Source organism: Calidris pugnax, unplaced genomic scaffold, assembly GCF_001431845.1.
Source record: "Calidris pugnax isolate Ruff unplaced genomic scaffold, ASM143184v1 scaffold219, whole genome shotgun sequence".
Taxonomy (NCBI): domain Eukaryota; kingdom Metazoa; phylum Chordata; class Aves; order Charadriiformes; family Scolopacidae; genus Calidris; species Calidris pugnax.
The window spans coordinates 17,261,166-17,279,505 of NW_015094507.1; the positions used below are offsets into that span (position 1 = coordinate 17,261,166).

An 18,340-nucleotide genomic window follows, 5' to 3' on the forward strand; every position below is an offset into this window, starting at 1 on the left:
ACGGGCGTGTGAGCCAGTCGCGGCTGCTGCCCCTTTTATAACCTCCTTTAGGCCGCCGCGCACGCTGGGAAATGTAGTTCGTCCCCCAATGCGCTGTCTGCTGGCGGCGCCCGGGCGGAACTACCCGCCCCAGCGCGCCCCGCGGGGCGGCCCTCGCCCTGCCGGCGTTCCCGCCTCTGCCCTGTGGTGAGCGCGCGGGCGGCCTTCCCGCCCGTGCCCTGTGGTGAGCGCGTGGGCGGCCTTCCCTCTGGCACTTCACGCTTTTAGCCGCTGCGTTTTGCCTCAGCCTTCAAACACGCCTTGCTCTACCGTAAGTTAGATCTTCAGCTGCTCTATTTTTGCCACTTCGGGTTCAAGTGCAAGATCCCAGAGTCATAGAATGGTTGGAGTTGGAAGGGACCTTAAAGATCATGGAGTTCCAATCCCCTGCCCTGGGCAGGGACACCTCCCACCAGAGCAGGTTGCTCAAAGCAATAAACCATAAACACATACGGAGGATGAGAGAGAATTGGAACAAGACTAGGAAAGCTCAAAGTCCCGTCAAACCTGACCTTGCACACCTCCAGGGATGGGGCATCCACAGCTTCCCTGGGCAACCTGTTCCAGGGTCTCACCACCCTCACAGGAAAGAATTTCTTCCAGATATATAGATATCAGGCCTTATAGTGGCCCTCAGATACTGAAAGGGGCTATAAGGTCTCACTTGGACCCTTCTCTTCAGGCTGAACAACCCTCTCTCAGTCTGTCCTCAGCACAGGAAGGACATGGACCTCTTGGAGCAGGTTCAGAGGAGGCCACGAAGATGCGCAGAGGGCTGGAGCCCCTCTGCTGTGAGGACAGGCTGAGAGAGTTGGGGTTGTTCAGCCTGGAGAAGAGAAGGCTCCAGGGAGACTTTAGAGCCCCTTCCAGTACCTGAAGGGGGCCTAGAGGAAAGCTGGAGAGGGATTTTTTACAAGGGCATATAATGATAGGACAAGGGGTAATGGTTTCAAAGTGGAAGAGGGTAGATTCAGATTAGATATTAAGAAGAAATTTTCACTATGAGGGTGGTGAGACCCTGGAACAGGTTGCACAGGGAAGTTGTGGATGCCCCATCCCTGGAGGTGTTCAAGGTCAGGTTTGATGGGACTTTGAGCCTTCCTAGTCTTGTTCCAATTCTCTCTCATCCTCCATATGTGTTTATTGTTTGAGTGGAAGAACTATTGGATATTTACCTCAGAGATGGGATGGTACCTCTCAAATCAAGCAACAATTTTCTTGCTCCTTGTTTTAGAAAGTGTCAGTTCACAGTTACTACACTGTCGTGTTTTTTTTCTCCTACTTTAGGGGAAGACACCAGTCTTTCAAATTTTATGCCTGTTTGAAAATTCACTGGATGAAAGCATTTATATTCAGTATTTTCATTTTCTATAGGTTGTGCATTGGGTTATGATTATGAGAATGTTGTATTATAGTCAGTGTAAATTAGAAGTCTACAAAATGCAAAACATATACCCAAAACTTGTTTTTCTGGTCTACTAGACATAAGAAAGAAAAACACAAATTAATGCATTTTTTAAAAACAAGGTCAAAAATATTATGCTGATATTTTGTTTGTGCTAAACAAATTATAATGCAGTATTAGACTGTTAAAAATATTGTTACTACGTAGAGGAAATACAATCCAGACAACATCATAGTTTTTTTGAGAAAAGCAAGAATTGTTCATATATTTATTTGTAAGTAAACAAAACCAAACTTTGCAGCTGCTAATTCAATTCATATTCCTGGAATCAAGTTGTAAACAAATGCTTGTATTTTTGTTTTAGAGGGTGGATGAGGTTCGGTAGCTTTCCATTGGTCTAAAAGCAGGAACATGTGTTGTGGCCATAAAAAACTTGATGATCAAGTTTGCCACATCCCACATGAGCAACGTTAGGCATTTAGGTTGAAACCCAGATCAGACTGAACTCGGTGAAAGTTTCACTGTTAAATTCAGGGTGGCCTGGATTTCAAGCCAAAATCCAAAGCTTTTAAAACAATAGCACAAGTGAGTATTAAAAACAAAAGCGGGCTGTTGCTGTGTGTAGGAGCTATACTTGCCTAAAATAACATTCCAGTCTGGTTTACAAACAGCTTTTATATTAGGAAGTATGTATCAAGACATACAATGCTATGAAAGTGGATTTTATGTTTAAAAAGAAAGCATGATAAGGGCTCCTTTGCTCAGATCACAGTATCAATATCACCATAGAGCAGAAGAATTTTGAAGACCTCAGAAAAAGAAATGGCTTAAGTCACTGAAGCATGTTGTCTTATTTCACTATTAATAGATCAAGGATGCCATTCAGAAAAGTAATGCCATTCCCACCACTTAAGAGTTAATCCCAGTCTGGTCAAAATTTCGTTGTCCAGAGCAGATTGAGTCAGAAAATACAAGCTTAATGTTCCCCTCAGATTTGGTTACATGGTGTACAAAACTTGGGATTAAATCTGAAATTCCTGATGCAGCGTGTTTATGCCTCACAACCATTTTCATCTCCCTTTCCCAGGCCCCTGTGCTATTTGACTTAGTGGTCGAGACCTCACCATTTGTCCAAATGCTGTGAACCTGTACCCAAAAAGGCAAGGTAGAAGCTGTTCCTAGAGCCCAGATACACGCACTGAGAAGGTGGCTGTGGCTATTTGAGACGCCTCTGCCCCTGTCCCCTTGTACCTGCCAAAGATGCCCACCCCAGCTCTGGTGGCAGAATGAGACCCAAGTGTCTCTGAGCTGTTTCAGCTCAAAGTGCAAGGGCTTAACTCAAGCTGCCCCCACCCTCCCTTGGCATTTTATGCTTTAAACACTGGACTTTATCCTGAAGCAGCTTAGAATTATCTGTGTTTTCAGTCTGCTGACTCTGTTGTGTGGGTGGTATCCTCTGGGAGAGAGGCAGTAATGTTTTAAACCAACAGAGTTATTTTCCAAACAATGGCTTCCGTGCCCCATTAGCCACAGAGACTGATATAAGATTTGCTGGTTTAACAAAACATTGCCCTTGTATCTGCTGCAGATTTTCATTTGCACTCTGAAAGCTGCAAGAATGCAGCCAGGGCTTTGTTGTATTCTGTATTTTTGCTGATCTGGGGTGTGATTTTTTTAACAAGAAACATTTGTTAACTTTAAGAAGAGTTCAGAGATTGCCCGAGTTAAGCATTGCCAATTAGGGCAGGGAGCTGTTTAAAAGACAGGGTAGATAAACTCGCATTTCTTTCTTTGGTTTGGCTCTCTGAAGAGTTACGTAAAACTTACCAGCTGTTATGGGGCTCCTTGAAGTTTGAACAGCAGAACGTAAACAGAGAATTAAATGTCTGGTGTTACTGATATCCAATACTCTTAACGCACAGCGCTTACTCACTGCTTGCTCTCTCTTCTATATTCAAACTTCTTCGTCTTTTTAACAGCAAGGAAAGTGTCAAATATGAGAGATCTTACCTTGGAGAAAAATGCCTTGAATTCCCCCCGCTCCTCCGATAAAAAAAATCTTGTCTCAACTATGCCCGTTTATTTCTTACAGTTAAATTCACACATCTATTTTATCCATTTAACTATTTAATAATTTTTAATAGGGTGAGGTATTTAACATGACACTATAGGTTGAATGTTACATTTGTATGATTTCTGTAGTAGCAGCCTTATAATGCTCTCCCAGCTTCAAAAGATTTGTGATGAAAATGGTCTGATCCCATAGATGTCCCGTCGAGACACTTGATGCTAGTCCAGCTCCATTACTACAAGCCTTTATTTGTTATATTAGCAGATTTGTTATATTAGCAGATTTGTTATTTGATTGTGTCTTACATGTCTAGTTCCTTTCTCCCTCTAAAAGTCAGATTTTGCCTATTCAGGTAAATTCTGCTATTTGTTTCGTAGCATGACTTACTGAGTGGGCAGAGGGGAAGGAAAAAACGTGAGCAAAGCATGTAAACCTTAAGTCTTGTTGCCAAATCCTATGGGAATGAGCTACCTCACCCCCAGGAAGGACAGGAGCCGGCACATCAGCAGTCACTGCTGGCTCTCCTGCTGTACGTTTACTGGGTGACTCACACACCACTTGTGTTGTGGGCAGCACAGAAAAGAACCTCACAGAAAACAGGCAGGGGTATAAAGGTCAGAAACTGCAGGCCCTTTGCTCATCAGCATCAACTCCCCCCCTAATGTCTGCAAAAGAGACAATTAATTCATCTCTGTATTCATGAGACCAGGTGTTTTCCCTGTTAAATCTCTGTGCAGCTAAAGAGAAAGTAAATCGCTGTTACACAAACTTCCACGCATTTAATTGCTGCTTTCCTCTCTCAATTTTAAAAATGGCTGGTAATACTTTTAATATTTATGGCAGTGCAAATGTATGTAAAAAATGAAATCTAGCCTGTGCTAAGCTCTTCAAAGTAATGAAAAAAAGTCTGATATTTCCTCATGTTAAAATGCCCCTTTATATATGCCACCAGTTATTTACAGTGACATGCTATGTTGTTAGAAATATAGTTTAATTCTGCTATTGATTCAACCAGAACCACAGTCAGGCCCCATCTCTGTTAGTCCCTTGGAAGAAAAATGTATTTTGCAGCTCTTACAGATTATTTTTAATCCATTGACTCTTTAAAGCCTCACAACTGTTTGCTCATAGATAGTATCTTTTTGTGGCTTAAACAGACAGAAGATGACCACTCAAAAAATTCAATATTCAATTTTCTATTTTATTTAATTCCAATTTACATACAGATGGAGACTTTTGTCTCATAAAAATATGTGAAAGCCTCTCGCTTGTTTCATACGAGTACACTACTTTACAGATAGGAAGAAAAATTGTGATATATTTACATTCCACAGAAATCTTAAATGGATTACTTCTTTAAAGCATCACAAATTACTATTAAGTATGTCGTTGTGGATTTAGTGGCACTGAGGAGCTATTGAGACAGAAAACCAGCAGCTTACTGTGTCTAATTGCAAATCGCTTTATCCCCAAAGCTTTTTTGTTATTAATTTTTTAAATCTGAAGTATGATACATTGCATAATCATAAATACACTTGTATTAAGTGTTGACATTTTCCGTAATACCTTAGGAAATCACATTAAAAAGAGTCATTATTTTTGCTCCTATTACTGTACAGATTTGTACCAATCATGCAAATACAAACACAAGAAGCCTTGTGGGTGTTCATTAATAACGCTTATTTGCTTAAGATATTCATGTCAAAGTAAATATTTGCAAAAGCATGCTTTATCTATTCACAGTGGGAGTATGCAAAGCAATAACACGCTGGTAATAGCTATTATAACACACAATGAATTTTTTTAGTCTGTATTTAATGTGTGCGATATCACAAACTTAAATAAACACAGATTATGTTTGCACTCACCACATACACTCCTGGGCTTCCTGCTGACAAAAAGATGATTACAGATATAGTGAATTTGTAGATTTGTTCGAGTTTGTATCAGTTTTCTGGAAAACAAAAACAACAAGCAGATAAGTGAAAAAGGAAAAAAAAAATTGTCTACGGGGTTATTAAAAAGAATCATATTTCCAGCTTGCATTGCTATAAAATTTGCTGACCTTGTGCATATGAATAACTCCTGAGAGTGCCGTTGGATTTTTTCAGGTCAGTGTCACACACGTGCAGAACTCTGCCAGAGTTTTTGTGCCATTTACACATGTGCAGTCATATACATCACTGTGAGATGAAACAAGTGTGTTTTCGTATTTTCAAAATCCGAGGAAACCAGGGCATCCAGTATATCCAGAGACCTGTAAAAAAGCACTGGAAATTGCAAACAGTTGTGGTCAGACTGTATCACTGAGCAAACTAGTCCAATCCATTTTGGTTTCAAATAAGGGTTAAAATGATTTTGAGGTTAAGTCACGCATTGCCCAATGACATCTGGCAAATGTGGGTAATCATGTCTTCTAGTTGTTTCTAGTGCAAGAGAGGTTGATCTTTAGTTACCCCAGCCTGCTTGTTGTTGCCTGGAGTTAGGCTATTTCTTTTCATTTCCAAGCACCTCAGGGAGAATCTCAGTTGCAGTTTGTCCAGGTGCTTCATAACCTTATTGCCTTTTCATAGTTTCTCTGATCTCAGAACTGGGTTGTGCATTTATGTTTCATAGAGCCCTGACTCTCCTTCTACTGTCCCAAATCTTTTCATGAAACAGGAGATGGAGGTGGCTCACCCTTAGCAGATGGAAGATGGCTATACCTCAAACAGCATCCAGTTAGTAGCAAGGTTAGTTAAATAATTAAAAAGTTCATCTCCTGCATTCTCATGCACAATGTTAACACACCAGTGTGTGCTCTGTGGTATGTTTTATGTATGTTTTGTGTCACATGCATGTCACCTCCCCTCCCTTTTCAGTGCAGCTTACTGTACCACGCACCAAGGGCTCTTGTTAGGGCTGGTGTGTGGTGACAGCCATGCATCCCCTATTCACCCATGGTGAGAGGTGCCTTTTCAGAGGTCTGCCTGTGGATAACTTCAGTGTCACCACTTCAAATCAAGAGCACTATTTAAAAAAAATAATAAAAATTCATCCTGGTAGTGTGTGGGCAATCCATCCTGAGCAGGCACATAGGAGGGTACTGTCTGGAATTTCATGTCCACACAACTGTGGATGTGAAATGCTCTGTATTTCACATGCTCACCACTGGAAAACAAGAGAAGCAAATTTAACTGGGCCCACTATATACCCATCCAGGACTGACTGCTGCCCTCAGCTTTCAACAAGGCTGCTGGGGAAGCAGAAAGTAGACAGACAGAGGCACCCCTTTGCTGAAAGCAGTGTTGCCCAGAATTCACCATCAGCGAAAAAACAGAGGCCCTTCTTGTTGCATTCCCTCCCCACTCGTTAATCGCCTCTGGTATTTAACTCCAAGACCTGCACTCAGTTGCCAAAAACACTATTTGATTGAATGAGCTCTTGCAATTAGTATTCTCAGTACATACAACAGCTAGGTAGAGAAAAAGGGTGTTAAAAATGTAAGTTAAACTGCAGGATATCATAGGGAAACTGGAGTCTTCGAAGTGTCAAGAGATGGCACAGGGTGACATACTTTGGAATAAATAAATGAAAAAAATAATAAAAAAGAGGGGCTAAAGTTGCTCTGGCAAGGAGAGCCTGTGCTGGTTCTGGGAAGCTGCAGCGCCAGGACAATGAGGTGTCCTGAGGCTGCCAGGGGACTTCCCAGCCCCGGCAGCATTAGTATGTGTTGGCTGTTCTGTAGCCTACTCAATATGTGCTGGTAATATTAATCTGGGTTCCCCAGCAGCAGGTGCCTCTGTAAGGCTCTCTAGCATGATTACTTGGTACTCTCAGTAGAGAACACAACAGATTATAAAGTTGTTTGAGACTTAATAACCTTATGATATCCCATTCGCTGTCGTGAAATGAACACACAATGAAGAATCTCACTAATATTTGGAATTTCATTAGAAGGGGATGTCTGTCCCCTTCCCAGAACTCTAAATTTGGGCTTACACTTCAGTCTTTCCACCGGCAGGAGAAAATTTGGCCTGACACAGAACTCCATTAAATCAGAACGACTGCTCATGTGAGGAAGCAGAGTATAAAGAGGACCCTAGTTCCCATTTTTCTGTGTCTAGGTGATATTTAGAGCCCCTGTGACATTGAAACAGTCACCAGTGCATCCAGAACAGAGCTAAAGAGGCTAAACTGTCAAGTCTTGCAAAACCTGTCAAAAGCTTTGCCAATTCCAAACAAACAAAAAAATAGCTAGCTCGGCAGAAGGCCAGGCTGAGGCTGAGCGAGTCTGAAACGTGATCCATGCTCGGAACTTCAATTAGCTCCTCCAGGTTAGACGAACAGCCAGGCTTGTTTCACTGCATATTGTTAAAAAGCTTGCATTAAGCACAGTGAAAGGTGATGCACGAGTAAAGCAGATACACAGTATCCATCTGGCATCTTGTATAGAAACTCTTTAAAAAGTCAAAATTAAGTAAAAAGTGTATTTATGCATATAAAGTCACATTTTGCTGTAATGAAACCTTGCGCGTGTCTGAACACACCCCTTTTACCTATTGCTGAATGGTGTCTTCTTCATATTATAACTGCTTTGTGAAAGGATGTTGCGTTAGAAGGCAAACCTCTCTACATGGGGAAAGAATTTGTCCCAGAAACAGATTTTATATTTAACCTCACTTCAGCTTTGACCAACTGCATTGATTATTTTGGGGGAAAATAAGGAATATTGGACTCATCTTCAGTTAAAAGAATTCAGGACATTTTGATAAGCTGGAATAACTTTTTTTTTATTCTCTGTGAAGGAGGATTTTCAGGTGTGATGATGTATGGCTTTTAGCTGAAATGTATTGATCGAGGTGGTGTTGGTTATACAGTACAGGCACAGTCTGAGAATACAATATGGTTAGTTCTAAATTCATATAGAGATGGTATGTTAAAAATAACAATTAGGATGCTCTTAGTAGTAAAGAAACTTTGAAAGGACGCATTCTTTTTTCTTAATATTTTTGCCAATCAAGACATGGCTTGTTTTATATAGATTGCCTGTAAATCCATGTACCAGCTAATCGTTTTTAAAACTGATTTGTTACTTAATGGGTATCTAGTCTATGGAACATACTACTGCAAAATATCACTGAAGCTAAAATGCAGCAGGACTGAAAAGTATCACAATTTATTTCTATTTATGAATACCATAATTAACCAAATATATTACAAATATTTTTTAAAAAAAGAAGAGTTTGAAGGAGAGACGGAAAAGGATCAGATTTTATACCTCTCTAATTGTGTAGAGGAGATTTCTTTGGAGGTGAGTGACCTGGTGCCTCTCTCCTCTGTGCTGTGACTAGGTTAGTATTGACAATGACAGGTACCAGCCTAGGTAAACTAGTGAAATTCTGGGAGACAGAATTATTTGTGATCTCCTCCAAATCTATAAAAATTGCCAGAAATGAACGTGCCCCTTTGTGTTTGCTGACTGTTAAGTTGGGGTTGAGGTTAAACATCGGTGTTTAACTTTCAGGCCCATGATTTATGGCATGTTCTACACTGTGTATCCTATGATAAAAACACAGGATAGAGAGCAACAACGTAGAGTTTTACTCCTAGTTACTGGAATTTCCTCCAAAGTTCATAAGTTCACAGTAGGAAATATGTGCTTCTATATTTTTAAAACCCCAGGGACACAGCAATTAATATGTCATAAGTTTGTGTTTTACAAAATACACTATCTGCCAGAAGTGCACTGGATGTTTTCTTTTGGAAGTGAAGTCTTCTTGCCTAATCTATTCTATCTTCATCTTCCAGCTGCCTTTTTAGTAAAGCATGAGCTGAAGAAAACCGAAACATTAACTTTATTTTTTTTGTTTTCTTCTTTCTCGTGTGCTATTTTTTCAGTGTTCTAATGCAGCAGCACACCAATAATTCAACAACATTTTAACCTAATAAATTAATGCCTGATGTTCACTTAAAATAAATGTATTGCACTGAGCCACAAATACAGATGTGTGATACACGGCTGACTGTGTTCTCCATCTGCAGAGCCTTTCCCCAAAACTGCCTGGTGACATCCTGTAGATTATTCTGCCTCGGGGGGGTCTCACAAAGCCTCTGCCTAAGGCAGGTATTAGCAGTGGGCACCACGTCCATGAAGCAGCAGAGTAAAGCAGCTGATGGGGAATTATTAACGGCGGTTGCGTCTGCCTGTGAACTAATGAAAAATAAATACCGGGAAGGATTGATTTAATCTGTTTATATAACTCACTTTAAATTAACTTGCAATTAGGCCCTCACCAGGAATTACTGCGTGATTACACCCTCCGGCTACCTAATACAAGCCTGGGCTCTGGGCAAGGCTGTAATGGAATGAGGAGTGATGGGGTGCAGCTCCCAAAAAGGGTCCTTTTGGGGCCACCCCGGCGAAATGCCAAAGCAAACCACTAGAGGGAACTCGGCCTGTTCCCTACTGGACCCGGCACCGCATTTTCCCTACTACTCACTGACTTGGACCTTTAAACTATATGCATTTGCCTACTTAAAGCTATATGCATATGCTGTGAAGACGCCTGCCACGGTAACTCCATCCGTTAAAGCAAATGTACCAGCCTTCTGTATCACACACGACATGTTTCATCTTTTATATTGGTAGCAATGCAGTTTTAAAACTTTTTCTCCCTTAATTCTTTTCTTTCCTCATCGTTTCTTTGCCTGCGTGGTGTCAATGTTCTCTGGAAGTGAACCAAGAAGTGACTGACTGTGCTCCTGGTTACCAGCGGCTGTGTAAAATGTGTTCCTTGCATTTCTGGCAAGGAAGGGACTTGGGAGTAGGAAATTAAGGAAGGGTGGAGACTTGCTAGAGGTCCTTGAAAGTTGAGGTCAAGGGGGCTGGCTGTAAGTGAGGAAGACAATATGGAGAAAGGTTTCTAAGCAGGCAAAGAGCTTCTTGCTTTGGTCATCAAGTATCAGCTTCCTGCTCCTTCATCTTCTTCAGTATCTTACGTCTGCCCAGAGGGAAAGCACCGTCCTTAGGGCTCAGCCCACACAACCATCTCAGTAACATTAAAAGTAAGCAAAGCTTTTCCTAAGAAAATTGTGACTAAACTGACATTTGGATCGAGACTGCAAGGCTGGATCAAGGTTACTCTGACCCTGGCCCCTACATCTTCACATTGTGTCTCTGCAGCATTTGAAAAGCAGGGCATGTTTGTGTTAAAAAATGATACAAAAATGCAACAGTTTGGAAGAGTGCAAGTAATAATGAATTAAAAAAAGAATATAAACCATAAGATCCTCTCAAAGGAGCAGTGCAAACTCTTACCTTAAATGGCCTAGGACACAGCCAGGTCAGAAATGTATAACTAACTCCTGAACCATCACTGAAAATGCAGAAAGGCTCCATCCTACAAGCAGGAGGCTAAGAAGAGGTGTTTTGGACACATGCAACAAGCGGGGGCTGTACTTGTGATAGGCTCGCAATCAGTAGACCCAGCCTGGCAAATGAGATGAAAAGCCTCAGCTCACGAGTCTCAGAGCTGCAGACTGCATTTTATCTTCCTGGCGTCTCCCCCTGCCAGCAACCAGCCCAGCTCAGACCTCTCAGGCTTCCTATCTCTGAGGAAACAATCCTTAAACTCTAATTGCTTAGGATTTTTGAGCTGTGCTTGGCAGATGAATTCCATGGTATCTGTGTGGACCAGCTCATCAGAGCTGTTTCTAGACCTCCAGGACCTTGGGTGGGGTATGTTATGGTTACAGAGGCTGTGCTACACGCTTGCCAGGTCAATTCATACTGTGTTGACAAGAAAACATCTCAAGAGAATTATTGCTTCTTGTAAAAATCTAGCTGTCCTTTAAAAAAAATACATTCTGTCTTGGAGGAAACGTCCTCTGGACAGAGCAGATAAATGTGGCATACTCAAACTGGCTTTTCAGGTGAAAAAAATTTACATGTATGAACATTTACAGGGAAGTGAGGGAAACTGAGAATGATGAAATGTGTTTAGGGGGAAAATACAAGAAGATAAACTCGTAGCTGCAGTGAAAAGTAAAGAAAATGGATAGTTGGGGAAAAGGATGGGAGGGCTCGAGGTCTTAAGAAGGACTGGCTGGTGGTAGAGAGAGACTGGGTCACCCACAAACTTCACCTTGGCCTCCTGTGGGAAGATCCTCTCTCTTGGGAAAGACTGGGCCTCTTTCTGTCTTCCCGGATCTCATGAGAGCCTAAAGATAAAGCAAATGTAAACCTGAGAAGCTGTGAGGAGACACAGGGACGCCCGCGGCCCTCTGAGCCAGCTGCTGCCTGCAGGAGGTTTGCAGAGCAGCGCAGAGCAGCAGCCAACAAGCCCAAACTTCTGCCTTATCATCAGCCTTCCCACTGCTGGCTGCGGGGAGAGGACAGAGAGGATGAGCCCAAAGGGACAGCGGTGCGTGGAGAGATTATATATTGTATCAAAGGGTCAAAAGCAAGGAGAGGGAAAAGTAGAATCGTCATCTTTCATGTGCAAATTACTCAAGCTGTCGTGTAATAAAACAGTACGCAACACCTAAACGCAGCCTGATTTATCTCAGCAGAACATTATATTAATTGCTTTTTAACATATTAGGCAGCAGGAAGACTGAAAGACCACACCGCAACCATGTGTACGAGCAAAGGAAAAGGCTGGCTGGAGCTCCAGAAGCTGTTGGTCCTCTTCCTGGGGTCAGTGAAGAGCCTGCTGAGTGATCCGAAGTGAGCTAGTTCCCTTCTGCACGCCTGTTTTTCCAGCTGTAAGAAACATGAAGGCTGCTATCACGCACCTACATACTTTATCTGGCCACTTCTAAGAACCTGTGGAAACCTGAGAGGAGTGAGCACTTGTAGAGCACTGTGTGACACCAAAAGCAGTGGCAGCCATGAGGGATGCTGTGCCAAGGTGCAGTTTCTACTCACGAGTAACAGGTACCGATCAGAAAGAAAAACTCAGTCACAAGACCTGCCAGTTCATATTGTCTTTCCCCGGATGGTCCCGGTCAATAAATGGTAGCCAATTGCATTTCCTCTAGTCATTTAAATTCCCCAGATTTGCAGCAACATCAGATACTTTGAGAGAGAATTTTTTTCTTGCAGTATCTTTCCTTCCCACGTAATTCAAAGGCGACATCTATGCTGCTTCTCTCTTATCTCTTAGTTGACCTTGTTTTTCAGGGTGTTTTTTTCTACCTGTCTCATCGATATTTTTTTTCCCTATCGCTCTTAGTACAAAAATGTATCAGCACTTTCTTTGGTGCTCACATACAAAGAATGGCTACAAATCTGCACAAGGTCTATCAATTTACTACTGCATTAATTCCTACAGTGACCTATCGATATTCTAAATATGACAACATGCAATTTCGTTATATTCTGATGCTACGAATGCAACTTACAAAAGCTTCATGCTATATGTACACCTATAAACAAATTACAGATCTCAAGCTATATATTATTTTAAGTAAGGGCACATTTTATTCTTTCTCGTGCAGCTATGTCCCTGGGGAATAAAGAGGCAAGATTCAGGTGATGAGAGACAACAAGAGAAAGGCCTGACTCTCCATACTAAGCCCTTCATTGAATGAAGCTCTAGGCCTTGTTTCAGGGAATAAAAACCAAAGTAAATTGTATTTTGATGGCTGTTGCTGTCACCACTTACAAGGACATTTGCAAATTAAGGCTCACAGACCTACCTGATGAAAGCAAATGACAGAAGCAAATGACACATTTCACAGAAATAGCATCTGCTCAAAACGTTATGCTTCATGACCCTAGGAACAGCAAAATGGCAATGATGATGACACCACTTTTTGAAATACAGACAGCAGTATGCTGAACTACAGCAAAAGGAGAGTCCTATAAATACAAGAAGAGTCCTTGATCCCAAAATACTCCCTCTTTTTGGTATAAATTACAAAAATCACACCAATTTACCTACCAGTGGCAACCTACGGCCAATAAGTCCAATAACCAGTGTCATTCTCAAAGCAAAGACAAGGGTTTATCAACCACTGGGACTAAATGAGCGCGTCTGCCACACACAAACCTGAGTACGTGTTACTTGTAGTAGTGTCCCTAGACCACCCTTCAACAAAAATACCAGTGCAGCGCTTCCAGCAGAGTCAGGGCTTTATAAAATCTAAAAGGCCTATTTTTTGGGAGTTGAGTAAGTGGTATTTTGTCACCTCTTGGGAAAAGAAGCTAGAGAGGAACGCTGACTTCAGCACAGGGGAAGAAGCGTCCTACCTCTGCCAGGACAAGTTCGCCGTGCAAATTGATTCCTGAGGATTATTTTCTTGAATTCAGCTGAATTCTTGACCTTCCTGCCGTAGCTCTGATAACATTCTTCTACACTTTCAATGCAAAACAAAAAGTTCACAGCCCCCTGCGTTGTTGATAACGTTCTCCTGCTCCGCTCCAGTAGTTACGTCCTTTTATTGCATAATGTACTTCTCCTTAATTGATGGATGTTCCCTTCATTAACCTTTTCCATTGAATCGAAAACTAAACGTTACTCACTATCAAAAATATTTAACACTGTGGTTCCTGTTCAACAAGGCAGCATCAATTTTTCTTAGTAAACATTAACATTTTACAGCCTTTGTCTTTTACTTGCTCACCCATCAGCCTCTTCAGGGCAAGGACCAGCCTATTCGTATACATAAAACCTTAGAAATTACAACAGAAAACGATTCCCCTTAAACAGTTCAGTCAGTCAGGTACGTATTATGAAAAAAAAAAAAAAGAATGCATTGTGAAACCAAAATTCAAAAAGTACAAGGGGCTGTAGGCAAAAATAAGGAATGTGTTTAATTGTGTGACGGAAGTGTCGAGACTTCTTATGCAGAAATAAAGGTGAACTTATTTCCAACATTACAATGGAAACCAATCTATAATCTTTAGGCTTCATATAATCTATAGGCTTTCTGTTTGATCTCAAAACTGGGTAAAGCAGAACAAAATCTTGAATTGTGGCAGGTATCAAATGCTTTCTAATGCAAAAGCTTAAAAAACACCCTCTGAAAATAATTGCAAGAACTGCTTAAAATGACACCACTTGGTTACAGTATTAATCAGCTGAAATAAAATTCCATTTATGGAGAAAGTCCCAGCCTCATGCAGACGCTACTTAAGAATTTAACAGCGTCTCCGAAGAGACACTGGCGTAAGAGGAGTTCAAATGCACCCAGGATTTCTAGCTCCTGTTGCATTAGGAGACAGAGGCATTTTAGCTTTAGCCGAGCACCAAGCCAGCCGTAATTAATGAAGCTGTCTAATGGGCTGAGACTTAGCCACGCATGAAAACCCAACAACAGATCCTCCTGCGCTCCGTGAAAGCTCATTTTTCAGGACTATCATCGTTAACTCACAGTTGATTCCCCTGCCCTTCTGCAGAGCCTTGCACTGAGGAGGACCGTAAGCAGGAAAGATTTTCGTTAACTAACCAAAATGCAGCACCTTCAGTTTCCTCACTCTGATTGAACTCATTAATAGATGATTTACTTAACTCCTGCAGAGCAGCCACACCAGCATCTGATCATAAAACACAGAATGATAGGGGGTTGGAAGGGACCTCTGGAGATCATCTAGTCCAACCCTTCCAAACATCCACCAGGTTAGTTCATTTGCTTCCTTAAAACGCTGTTCACTTCTAAAGACATTAGACTGCATTATTGCAAAGAAATCCTCCAAACATTAATGTTTTTCTTTCGCTTACTGGATCCAAACCTCAAATAGTATGTTTGTGTAATACAGTGCCTCACCTGCAGGGAACTGGGACATCTGTCAAAGCAAAGGAAACCTCGAAAGTGAAAATCCTGTAGAAAAATAAAGGGAAAAAAACCCACCACATTGGAAAGCAGCAAATTATGTGCAGAAGATGGTGCCAAGAGATAACCACATCCTGATTTTTCAGACGATCTTGTTGAAGCCTGCACTGCACGTAGGCCTGGTTTTATAATCCAGACCATCGGCCAGGAAGGGACTCATCCCAAAGACCTTAAGATAGAAACGTGGAAGTGCTCCAAGGCTTCTGCCAGATCACACCAGGACCGGCTGTACTGATGCACAAACAAGCTAAATGAGCTTTTTTTTTTCCTTTTGCACTGTTTGGAAAGACCAGACCATACGTTATTATCTTACCCTGTTAACCTGTATGGACCAACAAGGTATGGAATTTTTTTAAATTTTTCAAGACTTCAGAAGTCTCATCTAACAGCTTTAAGAGAACGGGATGAGGAGCCAAAAACTATGGGCACTTGCATTTAATGAATTTTGTAATGCCCAGGGACACGTCAGCAAATTGGGGTGAAACAAAGAGGTACGTTATGCTGGTAAATTTTGTGGAGGATCAGTCATGATTCAAACCATGTCATTTGATGTCAGCTCCAAGGGGGCAGGGAAGAAAAGAGGCTGATAAAGAGAGATAATCATCAGAGGGAAAAAGAAAGGATACCTCCTTTTATGCAAAGCCAACCTCCACGGCTGATGGCAACTCCCTCTGGTCAAGCTGGTTATCAAGGCGATCAAAAGGTCAGCTGAAAAAATTAAACATTCCCTAAAGCTACAGGGAATTGCTAATGGCATTTTCCTTCCTGCTTGATAATATTTAGGAAAAAAAGAGAAAAAAAACAACAAAAAAAACCTTCCACACCAGTAGATCAATACAGCACATACCAAATATAGTTAACTGGGGCTCACAGGCAGTTTGAGTCATCTGTAGTGAGATTCCACTAAAATTTGCAAAAAAAAATCTAAAAAAGGGTTTCTGTTCATTTTTAGAAGACATGCTAAACTATGGAGTATTTAGATTAGGCAGCAAACGGGGCTGTTGAAGCCACACATTTCCCTTCAGCACATACCACCTAATCAAGAAATAAAGGTGTATTTTACAAGATACCTGGAAGTCTTTAGAGTGGACCAAGAATTTTTGCAAGCACTCTTACCTTAGAGCATATATAGTTGAACAGCCTAATAGCATTGTGATGAAAAATTCTGCAACTATAGAATTCATTTCTATAAACAAAGCAAATAAATTCTGTTTTTTGACCTGTCCCATTTCAGGGCTGTGTTAATGAATATGGTCAATCCACAGGCACAGAAGAAAGTGATGGTACAAGGATAAGGATCCTAAAATAACACAGGCACAAAGGAAATATTTTTTAAAAACACAAGCAATTTTTAAAGAGCTATCAAAACTCAATTATTTGGATGCTTAAAGGCTGAAAAAGACAAAATGTTCCTACTGATGCACTAGAAAGCAACCCAGTATTTTTAAGTTCATGTACTTGAATTTCAACAGACACATACACACACAAAAGAAAAACAGAGACATGCTTAAGGGGAGGCCAAATTGTTTTATTTAATTTTTTAGTGACCAATTAAAATTGTTGGCAGAAAGCTCTGCTCTTTTCTTTTTTTTTTTTCTTTGTTTTTTTTTTTTTTTAAAGAAATCAGCAGTGCTCCAATTGATGGGTTGGAATTTTTCTCAAATTCCAGTTAATTTTAAAAACAAACAGATGAACAGGAATTCCAGATACTGTTTTCCAGAGCAGAGAGCAAAACTTCACATTTGTATGAAAAATTCCATGTTTGTACTGGACTGGGACACAGAATGTAAAACTATTGTCAGTAGTGCATGAATAAAACATTCACATTTGATCTGGAACTTTAAAATCAGAAAGCTGTACTCTCCTTTCGAAGTTTTCATTACCTTGTGCAAATCAAGTCAAGTCTTCATGTGTCAAGCACACACTTAAAATTGTCCATATTTTATATACAAGACATCTACCATTCAGGCAGTGCAAAATACATCCTTTCATAACAAAACTAAAATGTACCTCTCAAAGTATGAACAAGAATATACACATAATACATGATGTACACTATTTACACAACCATAAAAAATATAATACAAGGATTATTTTTTTTTTTAATGTGATTATAAGACTTGACAAGTCTTTTGCAATTTTTTTTGTTGCAACAAGGCATGTTTCGAAGTTTCCTGGATGTGGAGTTTTGCCAATTCCTCAAAGAGATCTTGGAAACTACGCTTGAACTTTTAGGAGAGTTTTCAAATGGACCGCCATCAACTCCCTGTTTTGGTCAGACGGTTCAGCTGTGCCACCCACCCAGTGGCTGGGAGGCTTTGGAAGGACACTAGGAGATGGCGGGTCACTAAATTTTGCCCCAGCGTAATTTTCTTTTTGGTTCGCTTCGGTTAGGGTGATAGGTTTCTTGGACTTGGCGTTTCTGAAGTTCTCTGTGTTTTTAAGTGGCTTTTTCTCCTGCTTCTGAATAATTTCCGGCGATACGGAACCTTGCCAAAAGTTCTCGATGTTTTTGGCCGAGGTGATCTTGGTCAGGGGCGCGTTGCATTTACTCTTCTGCCTGTTTATCTTTGGTTGTTCACACAGATGGAAACCGTGAACGGGCTGGCCGTAAGGGACGGCAGCCTTCTCAGTCTTTCCCATCTTGTTCTTTAAGAACTGCCAAGAGACAAAAGAATTGGCGTCAACACACCGCCCCCCCCTCTTCTCCTCAGGAGGGGCCTCCAGCAGCGCACAGGCGGGGGGGAACCACTCCAATGGCTGGCCCGCCCGCCTCACCCCGGGGAAAGGGAGGGGGTAATTACGGCTGGGCGGGTAATTAGCCTCCCTCCGGGCTACCCCACGTCTTGTACACCCCCTCCGTTAGCGCCTACAGAGCCCTCTCCGTCGGCGGAGGGGCTGAGGGGGGAGAAAGACCCGCTGCCTCCTCAGCCGCCGCCATGGGGCGCTGCGCCCCGCGCACGTCCCGCCTTGCGCGCGCAGTGAAGGGGGGGGGAACTAGAAGG

The 18,340-nt window shown here is 41.6% G+C and overlaps 1 protein-coding gene and 1 long non-coding RNA gene across 2 annotated transcripts in view; one reads left to right on the plus strand and one right to left on the minus strand.

The window, feature by feature from the left end:
* The first annotated feature begins 192 nt into the window (after nucleotides 1-192).
* On the plus strand, nucleotides 193-16,548 carry LOC106901757. Its single transcript, XR_001414381.1, has 3 exons — nucleotides 193-310; nucleotides 6,177-6,247; nucleotides 12,101-16,548. It is a non-coding gene; the product is annotated as an uncharacterized LOC106901757 (long non-coding RNA).
* Nucleotides 16,549-16,842: 294 nt separating this feature from the next.
* The window catches only part of PNRC1 (proline rich nuclear receptor coactivator 1), a 2,218-nt gene continuing 720 nt past the window's right edge, over nucleotides 16,843-18,340 (minus strand). The window contains exon 2 of the mRNA XM_014964445.1: nucleotides 16,843-18,192. Within this exon, the coding sequence (XP_014819931.1) occupies nucleotides 17,553-18,192 (640 nt within the window). The 3' untranslated portion in view covers nucleotides 16,843-17,552. The remainder of the gene's footprint in view (nucleotides 18,193-18,340) is intronic.